Source organism: Gekko japonicus, unplaced genomic scaffold, assembly GCF_001447785.1.
Source record: "Gekko japonicus isolate JY-2015 unplaced genomic scaffold, Gekko_japonicus_V1.1 scaffold157, whole genome shotgun sequence".
Classification (NCBI taxonomy): Eukaryota; Metazoa; Chordata; class Lepidosauria; order Squamata; family Gekkonidae; genus Gekko; species Gekko japonicus.
The window spans coordinates 1,339,606-1,354,338 of NW_015168051.1; the positions used below are offsets into that span (position 1 = coordinate 1,339,606).

At 45.3% G+C, this 14,733-nt stretch overlaps 1 protein-coding gene across 1 annotated transcript in view; it reads right to left on the minus strand.

Annotated features, from left to right (window-relative positions):
* The window catches only part of AFG3L2 (AFG3-like AAA ATPase 2), a 34,549-nt gene that overhangs the window by 14,447 nt on the left and 5,369 nt on the right, over window positions 1-14,733 (minus strand). Inside the window, exons 3-6 of the mRNA XM_015414374.1 lie at window positions 14,342-14,410; window positions 11,777-11,898; window positions 10,097-10,249; window positions 2,906-2,980 (exon numbers count right to left, since the gene is read on the minus strand). Coding sequence (XP_015269860.1) covers window positions 2,906-2,980; window positions 10,097-10,249; window positions 11,777-11,898; window positions 14,342-14,410 — 419 coding nt within the window. The remainder of the gene's footprint in view (window positions 1-2,905; window positions 2,981-10,096; window positions 10,250-11,776; window positions 11,899-14,341; window positions 14,411-14,733) is intronic.

The following is a 14,733-nucleotide window of genomic DNA, read 5'->3' on the forward strand; positions in this document are numbered from 1 at the left end:
GATTTTAAAGAATAGCATGGAGAAAATCACTGAAACCCTCCTTCTGCGAGTGGAAATTTACCACTGGATCCAACCCGCTGTGCCCAAAATTCGAAACATCACTACAGTGATTTGGGTATAAACAGTGAAGTTTCTCACATGCCCCCGTCCCAGCAGTTCATTGTGCCACACAAACAGTAGCATTTGAAGCTCCTTTTTATACTGCATGGCTTGTTAGAAAGTCAAGGAGGCTGCATTTAGTAAATGCGATTGTTGAACACTGACTCCCAACATGGTGCACACCAGAAGGATTCCTGATACCCATTTGCTTCTTCAGCAAAGCATCTCTGCGTGAAAGCAGCCAGCCAGTCCTGGCATTCCTTTAACTGACTGGAGCAAGAGGTGCTTCAGAAGAAACCAGAAGACATCATCTAGTTTTCTGTAAGAGGAACCCATTCAAAGACCACTGCTTTCATTGTAGGAGGATGCTTGGCTTACAATGTCCCAACATTGTGCAATTGGCCCCAGTGCCCCATATGGCAATTCTGTGGTGACATCCACTCCCTGTTCTCAAAATTCCAGAAGTGCAGGCAAACACAAGATTATAGGCCCTTGTTTTAGAATGTCTGTCACACATTTGGAACACTTTAGATTGAAGCACATAGGTTAGTCAAGAAGACAATGGTTATGGTTAAAGGGCAATGTGCAATAACAACAACTCCATTTGTTCTACTTATGCAGCTATAGATTTCATTTTTTTTCTGGAGAAGTTCTGACTCTTGCTGTTTAAATTTGAACTAGAAGAAAAATCCCTTGAAAAACTTTTTAAAAAATCTTAAGACATGTCTGGGCCTTAGCATTTTGTGTTACACCCAGAAATAAAGCAAGCCATATTACTGTGTTTACTTGAAAAGGCGGGATCTTTCGTTCCTTTGCAACAAAAAGGGTATGTGCGTCTTCCATCAGGATATATACTTGGGGGCATTCCCCTTTCTTACCTCACAGCCCTTTCCAGAAGCCGCAGAAACAGAGGAGTGTGCCCCCGCAACTGGCTGCACCTCCTGGTTCACGATGCCAAAAGGTATGGGGGTGGACAGCCTTAAATTCAAGATTATTCTTTCTTCCTTTTTGCCTTTTTTGGGGATGGGTCATTTTACATTCAGAGTCCTCCTTTTGAGTAAATATGGTACTTAATAATGCTTATAAGGATGGGCATGAACCTAAAAAAGGTGGTTTGTTTCAGGGCAGCCGCCAAACAGACCCAAATGGTCCCCACCCAAACCAAACCAACCCAGGAAGTTTGGTTCCCCGTTTCTCCCAGCCATGGCAAGAAAGGGGGCGGGGCTCACTCGGGAAAGAACTCTGTTCCACCTTTCTCCTGGCTGCAGCTCCCCCTGGCCAGAAGAAAGGAGAAGGGAATCACCTTGGAAGGGACTCCCTTCAGGCTTGCCCTGGCCAGGAGAAAGGGGGGTGGTTGGGGTCTCATGGGAAGGTGCTTCCCATCTCCCTCCCTCCATGCTGCACAGCCAGGATAAAGGGGGGGGGGTGATTGCCGGGGAAGGTGCTTCCCATCTCCCTTTCTCTGGTCATGGAGCCAGGAGAAACAGGGGTGGGATCGCCTGAGAAGGTGCTTCCCATCTCCCTCTCTACTGGCTGCACTGCTCTTCCTGCCAGCTCAGCAGTCGTGGGCTTCCCCCCTGCAGCCCCTTTAAACTGGGCTGCAAGAGGGAGCCCATTTAAAGGGGCTACACCAGGGAGCCAGCAGCTGCTTCTGGCTCTCTGCCATAGCCCCTTTAAACAGGTTGCGCCAGCCAGGAGAAAGGGAGACCGGATCACCGGGGAAGAGGTGTCCCATCCTGCTCTCTCCTGACTACGCAGCTCTCCCTGCTCACTCAGCAGTCTTGGGTTCCCTCCTGCAGCTCCTTTAAACCAGGCTGCAAGAGGGAGCCAGAGGGAGCTGAGCCAGTGTGGAGAGCCTTCTCCTTGGCAGCCCAACTGACACGGGCTCGCTCATGCAGCCTGTTTAAAGGGCCACACCAGGGAGCTGGCAGCTGCCTCTGGCTTCCAAGCATAGCCCCTTTAAACGGGCTGCACCAGTGAGCCTGAAACAGCTGGGCTCATGTGGAGAAAGTTCTCCCTGCCAACGAGGAGTTCCACTTTCTCCTGGGAGATCCACCCCCCAACTCTCTCCTGGCTGCTGCTCGCTGCAGCCAAGAGAAAGGTGGAAGGAAGACCCCCACCACTTTCTCCTGGTCACATGAACTGCGTGAGCAAGCCTAAGACAGCTGAGACAGCACACAGAAGGCTCTCTGTGCCGGCTCAGCTGCCTCTGGCTCCCTGGTGTAGCCCCTTTAAACGCACTACATGAGAGAGCCTGCGGCTGTAGCTGCAACAGTGGGGAGAGCTCTGCCCACCATCCCAGCCGTGGGCTCCCTCATGCAGCCTAGTTTAAAGGGGCTGCAGGAGAGAGCCCAAGACCACTGAGCTGGAGGGGTGAGTGCTCTGTACCAGGGAGCCCTCAGCCGGGCTGGTGGGGAGAGCTCTCTCTGCTGTTTTGGGCTCCCTCCTGCAGCCCCTTTAAACCAGGCTGCACAAGGGAGCCCACAGCTCAGATACCAGGAGGAGTTCAGCCATTTAGCTTTCATTAAACTGAAGTTAAGAATCATCAAAAAACCTACCTCGTTTTAAAGGCAAATTAAAAAAATACATTTATAGATTTTAAAAATCCCGTAACATCACGAGTATAGAAGTTAAAGTTATGAAGCATCCAGAAAATATTCTTGACGTATAGTAGACCCTTGTTTCTGCCCAAGTAACAGCTCAGTTTAAACGTCAGACTCCTATTTAACATCTTTGAAGAATCCATACAGATATAAATGGTTCACCCCATTTAATGCATTTAGCCAAACTGAAAAATAAAATTTACCCCATCAATAGGAGACTTTCCAGGGGTAAAGACCACCCTGACAAAGCGCTTGTTAATCACTTCCAGCTTGTCCACCTGTGAAGACACAGAAAAAATTATGAATAACTGCCAGTGTGTGTATGTAAGCCATGCTACCGGGGTTGTATTACAGCAGCAAAATATTCATATTAGTACAATCCTTTCAGAAGTAAACAGTGAGGATTTCAACCACATTCGAAACGGCATTACTCACCAGCCCAACTGTGCTGCAAAGGATTTCGAAAACCGGAAGGCTGAATGGTCCTGACAGAGGCCAACCCGTGTCTATATTTAGGGGAATCCGCCACAGAAACACATGGACTGAGGAGTGTACGTGTTTGTATGATTTAAAGCACAAATAGGCACTCCCCTATAGGCCTGTTCCCTCCTACAGTCCCTCTACAATGTCAGCCTTTTTCTGATTAATGTCGGAAAGTGAGCCTGCTTGAGGAGAAGAGCTGCAGGGAGAAACATGGAAGGAGCGGAAGGGTTCAACACTCACAAAACCCATCCTTTGTGCCAGACCATGAGCCCCTGTGGATCAGACACACCTGCAAGCAGGGCCGGCCCCAGCTTATTTTGCACCCTAGGCAAGGATCCCTTCTGGCGCCCCCCCGTGCACCCACCATTTTTCAAAAATAAATGCATTTTAGGAAGAATGAAAAACACAAATAATCAAGAAACTCCCAGAGTACGGGGCCGGGTGCAGTTTGGCACCCCTAAGGGCCAGCCCGCTCTAGGCGATCGCCTAGTTTGCCTAGTGAGTGAGCCGGCCCTGCCTGCAAGCCAAAAGCATAATTCAACAGGACTTCTGGTTTTGGAACCTAGGCTACAGTGTGTACAACAGAAAATATATGGAAGCATCTGAGTACTGCCCTTCCCCAGTTGATACTGGTACACAAGGAAAACACCGCCCTGTGGGTGTCACAGATTTGAGGATCCTAGGAGTTTCACTGACTAATGAGAGGATTTCAGTTTGGTCTAGTTTTGGGGAAGCTGGAGTATGCCATGTTCTCATTGACAATCAATATGATCTTACAAAGCTACATCCCAGGGTTGCATGAAGGGAAGGTGTTCAGTGCTGGATCTTTCACCATTTTTCCTTTCCCACAGTTGCACTGAGACACATAGCCCAACTTTGCCTGTGGCTTCAGGATGACCGTGGACAAAAAGTCACTGGGCACAGAGGGCTACAGTGAGTAGGAAGAAACCTGGCAAAGCCTGCTATACAGCGAAAGGTGTTTTTTAAAAAAATTCAACAGGACTACTGCATTGCAAGAACTTCCCATTTGTATTTAAAGTAGCTCATATTTAGGACCCATGAAGCAGTAAGTAAGATAGGATATTATTGTATTTGTATCCAGAAAGAAACTTCTTCATAGAAAAGGGAAGCATATTGCCACAATATAAGCCACACTGTATTTGTCAGTTTAAATTTTTTCTCCAATTAGTTTATTTAATTCAATTTCTATTCCGCTCTCCTCGCAAGCGGGCTCACGACAGATCACAGTAAGATTCTAAAACACATAAACAGAATTTACAGAATAATTAAAAACAATTTAAAATAGCATAGATTTTAAAAGAGAAAACACAAAACAGGTCGCACTATTATATACAGTATTTCAAGCTAGTGCCACTGGGTCTGTAAGATCTTATTGGTCTGGGCCATGTTGAGGTGGTAGGCTTCAATTTCAGGAAGGGAGGCCACGTTTTTTATTGAATGACCACCACCTCAGCCAAAGGCCTAGCGGAACAGCTCCATTTTACAGGCCCTGCGGAATGGTAATAAGTCCCACAGGGCCCTGATCTCATACAGAAGAATGTTCCACCAGGCTGGGGCCAGGGCAGAAAAAGCCCTGGCCCTGGTCAAGGCTAAGTGGATGTCCCTTGGGCTGCGGACAATCAGCAGATCTTGACCAGCAGAGCACATATGGAGAGAGGTGATCCCTCAGGTATGTCAGTCCCAGGCTGCACAAGGCTCTAAAGGTCAGTCACAATACCTTGAAACATCTGGTACTCAATTGATAGCCAGTGCAATGGCGCAATGCCGGCCGAACGTGCACCTGCACAGGTGATGCAGTTAGCAGGTGTGCCACTACATTTTGCACTAGCTGGAGTTTCCGGATCAGTCACAAGGGCAAGCCTGCATACAGCAAGTTATAGTAATCAAGTCTGGAAGTGACCATTGCATGAGTCACTGTAGCCAAGTCCTGGAGGAGGGGGGGAGATGTAGGGAGTCAGCTGCCTAATCATATGTATACATATATACACACGCGTCAGTTTAAAACTCTTTTTGCAGCACCACGTACAGCTGCATGTAATTAAGTGATGACAGTATTTCTTGTAGGAGGCAATTCTTGTCAAGGGCACGATGGCTTGTAGAGACTTTCTGTTTGTACCCTATGAATGGCATTTCTGTATGATTGTTATTTTTAGGAGATGGTGAGGGTGTTCTGCTTCTTCAGAATTTAGAATGCATATATGAATATGGGGCTTAGGTATTATTTTCAGGCAATTCTAAGAAAGTGTGCACTCTTCAATTCCCTCTTGACTGAGGAAGGTCCCAAAACAGGAAGAAACATTCTGTAAAATTCTGTCTTTGTGAACACCGGAGTAACATATTTGTACTCGTATACCAGAGATACATGATTGCATTGCACAAACGGAAGCTTGTGAACTTTTTCATGGATTCTGGCCTTGAATTATTACCTTGCTGAGACTCATTTACGGACTAATTATATTGCATTATCTCGTAACAACAAATTAAGACGGTATAGGAATTTGTTCCAATTGCTGACACTATAATAATGACTGTACAGTGTGGCTTCGGTTGTGGCAATATTTCTGTTGTATACAAAACATTAGTAAGACTGACACAAATATTGAAATATTGTAACAAAGACTGAGACAAAATTATAAAATACTAGAAAATTATAAATTTTTGTATAAACATTTATTTAGATTTGTTGGCTCTTTTTCGTAGTTTTAAAACATTAGCATTTGGCCTTGTCATAAATTTAAACCAACAGCCAACTCCTTGTTGTGCCATCCAAGCCTAAAGAATAACATTGGGGACAGTTCCATGTGAAATGCTTATCACTCTTCCGCTGTTCCCAGACCAAGATAAAAAGCACTGGTCGCACCTTGGAATATCAAAGACTCTGACTTAATTACATTCAGATGGGACGGGGGAGCCCTGTTCTTCTTTGAGGATCATCTTTTGGATCACGTTCTTGATTGGCTAACACTGGTCAGGAGGTCAGTGATTCAGTTCTCTTATAAAGTTAGCTTACACCCAGTCTGAGGGGGGTTACAACAAAGAGAGCAACATGCAAGGTACCAACAAGAAACAGATGTTGAGTAACAAGTAAATGGGCCTTAGAAAGCATTACTAACAACAAAGCTAGTGGAGGTGATGGTACTCCAGCTGAGCTATTCAAAGTCTTAAAAGATGATGCTGTTAAAGTGCTGCACTCCATTTGCCAGCAAATTTGGAAAACGCAACAGTGGCCACAGGATTGGAAAAGGTCAGTATACATTCCAATCCCAAAGAAGGGCAATGCCAAGGAATGTTCAAACTATCGCACAGTTGCACTCATATCACACGCTAGCAAGGTCATGCCCAAGATCCTACAAGCGAGGCTTCAACAGTACGTGGATAGAGAACTACCAGAAGTACAAGCTGGGTTTCGAAGAGGTAGAGGAACTAGAGATCAAATTGCCAACATTCGCTGGATTATGGAGAAAGCAAGAGAGTACCAGAAAAATATCTACTTCTGCTTCATTGACTATGCTAAAGCTTTTGACTGTGTGGATCACAACAAACTATGGCAGGTCCTTAAAGAGATGGGAGTACCAGACCACCTCACATGTCTCTTGAGAAACCTGTATAAGGGCCAAGAAGCGACAGTTAGAACCGGATATGGAACAACTGATTGGTTCAGCATAGGAAAAGGAGTACGACAAGGATGTATATTGTCACCTTGCTTATTTAATATATATGCAGAGTACATCATGCGAAATGCTGGCCTGGATGAATCACAAGCGGGAATTAAGATTGCTGGGGAAAAGATCAACAACCTCAGATATGCAGATGATACCACTCTAATGGCTGAAAGTGAAAAGGATCTAAAGAGCCTCTTGCTCAGAGTAAAAGAGGAGAGCGCAAAAGTGGGCTTGAAGCTCAACATCAAAAAAACTAAGATCATGGCATCCGGCCCCATCACTCCTTGGCAAATAGAAGGGGAAGTCGTGGAAGTAGTGACAGACTTCACGTTCCTGGGATCCCAGATCACCGCAGACTGTGACTGCAGCCATGAAATTAAAAGACGCCTGCTCCTTGGGAGGAAAGCGATGGCGAACCTAAACAGCATGATAAAAAGTAGAGACATCACCCTGCCAACAAAAGTCCGCATGGTCAAAGCAATGGTATTCCCAGTAGTCATGTATGGCTGTGAGAGTTGGACTATAAGGAAGGCCGAGCGCCGAAGAATAGATTCTTTTGAACTATGGTGCTGGAGAAGACTCTTGAGAGTCCCTTGGACTGCAAGAAGAACAAATCAGTCAATCCTCAAAGAAATCAACCCTGACTGTTCCCTGGAAGGCCAGATAATGAAACTGAAGCTCAAATACTTTGGCCACCAAATGAGAAGGGAGCACTCACTGGAGAAGACCCTGATGCTGGGAAAGATTGAAGGTCAAAGAAGACGGGGACGGCAAAGGATGAGATGGTTAGACAGTGTCATTGATGCAACGAACATGAAATTGAGCAAACTTCAGAGGACGGCGGAAGACAGGAGGGCCTGGCGGGAGCTGGTCCATGGGGTCGCGAAGAGTCGGACTCGAATGTGTGACTGAATAACAACAAAAACAAGTTACAAGCTGGGCCCAATATTGCCATCAGGGGCCAAGAACCATCTTGCTGTATCTCCGACTCTGTTGCTTTCTTACTGATGCTGATTTGAAGATACTGCAATCTGCCTGCCTTCACATATGCATGTAGGAAGCTAGACTTTGTTATTTTCATGGCACATACCTATTTTTGCTTATGCTTAAGCCTGAAGTAAAGGTAAAGGTTCCCTTGCTCGAAAGCCAGTCAAATTCGACTCTAGGGTTGTGGTGCTCATCTCCGTTTCAAAGCCGAAGAGCCAGCGCTGTCCGAAGACGTTTCCGTGGTCATGTGGCCGGCATAACTAAACACCAAGGCGCAGGGAACGCTGTTAAATTCTACTTGCAATTTCTTGCTTTCGAACTGCTAGGTTGGCAGGAGGTGGAACTAGAGACGGGAGCTCACTCTGTCATGCGGCAATGGGTCTCGAACTGCTAACTACTGACCTTCCACAGCCTGCAGTTCAGCGTCTTAACCACTTGAGCCACCGCAGCTCCAGCCTGAACCAATTCCTTAATTTCCTTCAATAAAATTTACTGCCTTTATTGGTGTGTTCTGCTGCATATACAGGAGTCCAAACCTGGTCTCAGTCATACTATCAGAAGGAGATGTATTCCAGGGTCCCAGGTGCAGGGACAGGGGAATGAAATCATCCTTGCAATGGAACAAGGGGTTGAGAACCCTGTGGGCTTCTGACAACCTATGTGCCACCTACGGTCTTCAGCCATCTGTTGGCTATCCCACCACTTAGGGTGGTCCATATGGCATTGACGAGAGCCTGGGACTTTTCCCCTGTGGCTCCAGCTCTCTGGAATGGGTGAGGGCAGCCCCCTCCTTGGAGATCTTCAGGAGGGGCTCCAGGGCTTTTGAGGGAATTTGAATTGACAGGCATGTTTTAAGGGATTTGGATTTTGTTATTTTATTTTTGGTTTTAAACTGAAAATGTTTTTAAATAAAATTGTAAACTGCCCTGAGCCATGAGGAAGGTGGGATATATTTTAATTAATTAATAAAATTTAAAAATTAATAAAAATTATAATAAATAAATAGTTTATGTTTTGTCCAGCAAACATAAACTATATGATAAAAAGAAGAAAATGGCCTTTGTTTTTAGAAAATAACCCAAGACATTTCAAGCTCCACAGCTGGTTTATAGGCAGTCTTCCTTTGCAGCTATTTAAGAGAGGAGGTCGGTTCATTTTCCTCACTAACTTGTGAGTGGACAGACTTATTATAGTTCCGCAGGGCCTGCAGAACAGAGCTGTTCTGCCAGTCCTTTGGATGAGGCAGCGGACACCCAAGAATTAGTAGGCACATAGATGAACAAATCCATCTCTGTATGGCTCAGACTAAGAAAATCCCCATATTTTTTGGGTTATGGCCTAGTTGCTTCAGTCACTTGAGATTATTACACCTTCTAGTTATAGTGCTGTCTTAAATTACTGTGCCTTTTTAATTATTTTAACTATTTAATTACTATGATTGTTTCAATGACTTTTTAAAACTGCTGTTGTGATCAGCCCTGAGCCCGCTTGCGGAGAGGGTGGAATAGAATTAAAAATAAATAAATAAAAAGCCTGCTCCTCCCTGTCCAAGGTGTGAGGCTATTTTCTTTTAAAAATAAACTGGGACTAGCCCTCACCAATACTTTGGGGTCTTCTCTCGCTTTTGTCATTGATGGCTGCACCAATCTGAAGAGATAAAAAACTTCTTTTATTTTCTCCTGTAATGCAGTGGCCTCCAATTGATGGGTTACAACTCTTGCATGGGTCATAAAGCCCCACTTATTGGCTCACTATTTAACTTCCTTTTTGGAACAACCTGTTCCTAGTGCCCACGTGCATACATACCACACCTTCCACTTCTCTTTCCATACAACCTGAGAGGAGCAAGCAGGATGCCGAGGTAAGGCCATCCAGTGGAGGAGACGATTCATCCCTGCCTTCACTCCTCAATTACAATTTATTTCTCACAACAGAACGGTTCCTGTGTACAGCTTGTGTTTCCTATCTCTGGCTGTCTTACTTTGTTGCCCCTAGCCATAATATCAGTGAGGCAATAACTTTGGCGCCTCCTCTTCCTGCTACATGACTGTAGTATTACACAACTTCCTGCCACATGGTTGCAGCAGATTGGGGGGGGCAGTAAAACATGGGTCCGAGGAGCAATCACTGCTTTCATGTAGACTTATTTACATTTTTCTGATTCCACTAGATTATCACTCTTGCCAGCCTGTACCCATCCACAAAAATCTTTGCTGATGAAGAACCTCAAGCAGTACTTACCACTCCTTTCGAAAGATAGTTGTTGACGAAGTCTTTCCATGTGATTTCTCTCCCAACATTCCTAAAGAAAAAGTAGTATGTAACAATAGCCCAGAAAATAGTACTGCCCGTAAAATAGAAACGGAATTCTTTGTCATCCCAGGGAAAGTCACCCTATAGAAAAAGAAAGAGAAATGATGGATTAGGGTGAGATGCTCTTACATATACTGTTGATTTTCAGTTTACAATTCAAAGAAACAAAGGGATACCTTTTAAAACGACCTACCCGCACGCCTTTTTCTTGTCACATAAAGTGGACAGTTTGTCAGATACTAAACTGCACCTGTGGCCTGTTTACCTTTGACCTAAGGGTCAATCAGACCTTTGGACAGGAAACAGGCCTTCTGGGCCCCGTATCATCAGCAGACAGAAGGAGAGTCCTGGCCAAGGATACTTCTAATAAACTAACAGCTGTACTGAAACCACATATGCATCCTAGTAGTCTCATTCACACTCACCCTAGGCTGGCCAGACCTTGAAGCATGCAAGGTAGAACTCTGCCCTGGCCCATCTTCATTCTCTCCTTCATAGGGTTGATGACATCAGGATGTTGTTGGCCCTCCTCTTGACTTTTCTTCACCTCTATCTGCCCTTCCTCCTCAGCCTCCAAGTGCAGGTGTACCCAGTTCTTGCTTGGTACCAAATGTTCCATGGTGACAGCCTTATTGGTTCATGCCAGTCTTACTGAGCTCCGACCATTTCTGCTGCTTCAGGGTCACTTCCCCTTATCTTGCCATGCTGGCTTGCAGGAGGGAGAGGCTTGACTCCGTGGAGAGATTACCTAGCATATCACATGCGTCATACTGGAGTTGAACAATCTGTTCTGGGCCCGGGGTGCTGTAACCTCAATCTTCAGCCTGCATTTATGATTTACACACACACACACACACACACACACACACACACACACAAACACTCTATTTCCAAATGTGGCTAGCAATACTACAATTACTGAATACACAGTAAGAATCATGGAGACTTGCAAGTGAGCTGTTTTTCTTTGTTCTGGAATCTTTGGCCTTTAAACTCACACTCATGAAAACAGCCACTCTTCCTAATTCTAGCATAAACTTGATGGTAGAAGAGAGGAAATGTACAAAATGTACAGAAAACTGCTTATGTAAAGGAAGCAGGTTGAAATATGACTACCTTATTAAAAACATTTTTAGATTTGATTCAGCTATGGATCAGTGATATAATTCAATGTATAGATTCAAATGGGAGCATTGGAAGATGGGAGGGGGAACAGGTGGAGCCACTCCAAGGGACACATGTGCTGTCCTCCATCCTATATCGAAATGGCTAGGGATGCTCGCTCTGTTAAAACCACATACAGAACTGTAAGCGCAACACACTGCTAAACATCATACTTCATGTAACCTGCTTTAGAGTAACTGAACAGAATAATTTAAGTAGCATTTCCGATGTGACTCTTACTTGACTATCATTAACAGAAAAGATCATAGGCCTTTAAAGGTAAATGTCACATCAAGCAACAACCAACATTTAGAACCCAATAATTTCATGCTCACTTGCGCTACTGGCACAATTTAGCTTTAAAGAAAGCCATGAATTGGCACATTACAGAACACCAAAAGCTGACCACCACTAACCCAGTAACTTTCACCCCCTCAGTCTGACCTTCTGTAATCGGGACCACCAGCCAGTATCTTCCTTCTTGCCACCCTTTTTCCCACCACCACCACCGCTGCTCCCTCCACCGCCAGGTTTGGCAGGCCGCTGGGAATTATTTGGCTTTGTGTCTACAAAAGAAAAAAGATACTTTAGCCCCTAGCAATGTTAATTCTGAGAACAGAATTATAAAGCTAAGAGCCAAATCAGACATTGCAGTAAATGAGCAGCTGCCTACAAAAATAGCTGCTTAACATCTACTTTCTTTCCTCCTCAACACCTTGTAAACGTTAAATCATGACATGAACTTCTGCATTTTCATATGATCTCACATCACAGGCTGCTGACAACACAGACTGGAGAAACAGAATATTATGATGTCACAACATGAGTTAAGCAACTGGAAACTATAGGGGGGTGGAAACTAGATACGAGGCAGCCATTTTCAGCAGAAGCACTATAACATTTAGTTTGACAACAACAATCTGGTCCTAGAAGAGCTGGTCACCAGCACAAGCTATGAACTAGAAACTCCTTTGTACAAATCATGACTCTCCAAGGAAACTAGCATTTTTTAAAGATCTGCCCTCTACCTATAATGTGGGTAAAAACATTTACTAGCATAACAGATGTTGTAAGGACTGAGACAGCATACAGGAAGCCCTTTGAGCACTTAAGAAAAGCACATATAAAAAGCTAAAGGTTTGCATTACTAAAAGTTACTGTGCCAGCTTTTAAGCACTTATAACAATCAAAGGCTGCGGTCACACAGAGCATTAGCCACACTGCATAGACGGAAGAAAGACAGACTTTCCGGGCGCGATCTCACCACAACATCTGGGGAGCGTAGAGCTCCCGTGGCTCACCCGAGGCTTCCCGCCAAAGCCGCGCAGTAAAAAACTAGTACCTCCGAGGTACTAGTTTCCGGGAACTGCGCGGCAAGAGCGGGCGCCTGATCGCGTCCCTGCCGACTCCCATGGCATCTGGCGCCCACCGGGTTGTCCCCTCCCCCCATGCCTCCGGAAGCGCCCAACAGTGCATGCGCACAAAGAAGCGCGGTGTCGTTGGGGCCGAGGGAGGGCCACGGGGGGCTGCGATGGGGGTGAGCGGCAGCGGCCAGGCGGAGAGCGGGCCACGTGTCCTGGGGAGGGAGGGAGGGAAGGCGGGCTACTGGTAGGGAGGGGGGATCTGGGGGGTACTCCCCCCTCTCCTCCTTGTGAGCAGCCCACGGACCCTGCCTGGAGTGGGCTGTGCACGGTCCTCCCAGAGGTGGCGGCTCCGTCCCCTTTCCATCAGCCGGATGCTCTTTGTGGAGGTGCGGACACTCGTGTGATCAGCACCTCCACCCTAACCACAGGACCTCGCCGGTACGTCTGATCCCGCATCCGCCCGGTATTGTGCAAACAGCCACGCTCCCCCCCCCCCGCCTTTTCCTGCCCGTGTGACCGGAGCCACTGTTTAATTAATGGCTTTCGACAGCTTAAAATACAAAAAATAAAACTAAATACACACATAAAAGGTGCAAAATACTGAACTATAAAATAAAATCGTCCAACCTTAGAACATATGAATTATGGATTAAGATTAAGATTCATCTTCTCTCTATGTATTGCAAGACAGGCTGCCCAAAACCTACCAGCAGCCTGGGAAACTTCTGAGTCCATGTCCGAGAGGATGAAATATTGAATCCAGCCCAGGCTTAAAACATATATTTTAGTCTGGATTTTGAAGAAGAATTTCATGCGAGGCTCCTCATACCAACAACACTGTAGTAGGACATGTAGAGTTTCTACTTCAAGCGTGCCACAAGGGCAAAAATGCTGGGCAAAGGGGATTTCATTAAATCTGCCCTCTAAAATCATAGACGGTAGGGAAGCACTCCTCGCTAAGGAAAAAAGCCCTTCTTTGCGTGGGATTCTCAATGTGGACTAGAACAGGATCTTATAACTTGTACAAACACCTCTTCAGAACTCACATCACAAGGTACTCTGAGAAAGACACTCTGCTGTAAAATGCTTATGGCTGAGGTTCTAAGGAACTCAGGCAAACACAACCGTATCTCCTCAGATACAGATTTTTGCTTAAACTGAATCAGTTTTTCCTTGGACAAATGATGATCCTCGCTCAGTTTTTCAGCTCATGCCTATCATCTGACCCATATACCTAGTAATAAAGTACATTAAAATATGCATACCCCCTCTACCGCCATCATGCATACAGATGATTCAATTCTTTGCTTCAGAGCACAACTAACTAGGATTGCTATCAACAACCAGCTTCAAAAGCTACACAAGACTGGGAATGTAAAGGGGGGCAGTCACTTTCAATCTTTCACCAAGCCGTCCCGGGTATATAAACAAACATCTGACACAGAACTCAAAAGTCGAATGTAATGGTTTGAGACACACTAGATCACAAATATCCACTGTCAGAGAGAGGACCGGAGGTGGTGGTTGTATGTGTGCATATACAAATGGGGGTCTAAATGAGAGCTTGCAACCATTAACAGTCAAGACTGTACAGCAACAGTATTTATTCTACACAGAGATCTCAGACTGAAAAGCTTCTTTGTACCTTTTGTCTCTCCTTCTGATACTTTTGTTTCATTAGCTTTTTTCCCATTAGGAAAGTATTTTTCAAATCCTGTTAAGATAAAAGAAAAAAGAAATAGTAAAAGCCATCTGTATGGTATAGTTCTCGGAACAGTAAAGACCTGCCGTGCGGAAAGCAAGTATCAGAGCAGAAGTGAGAGGGAAGGAGAGATGCGAGACCCCCAAGGTCCTTTCAACGGAAAGCTAAAGAAAGCAGACAGAAGAGAAACACGTTTACGCCCATTGTTTTAAAATTTGCCTCTCTCAGCTGAGCTGCTTGCCTCCTGTTCACAAAGAGCTGTCCACTATAAGGAATCTGTATTTCAGAAAGGCTAAGAATAGCTCTCAAGAAAACCACAACTTCTTTAACCACGG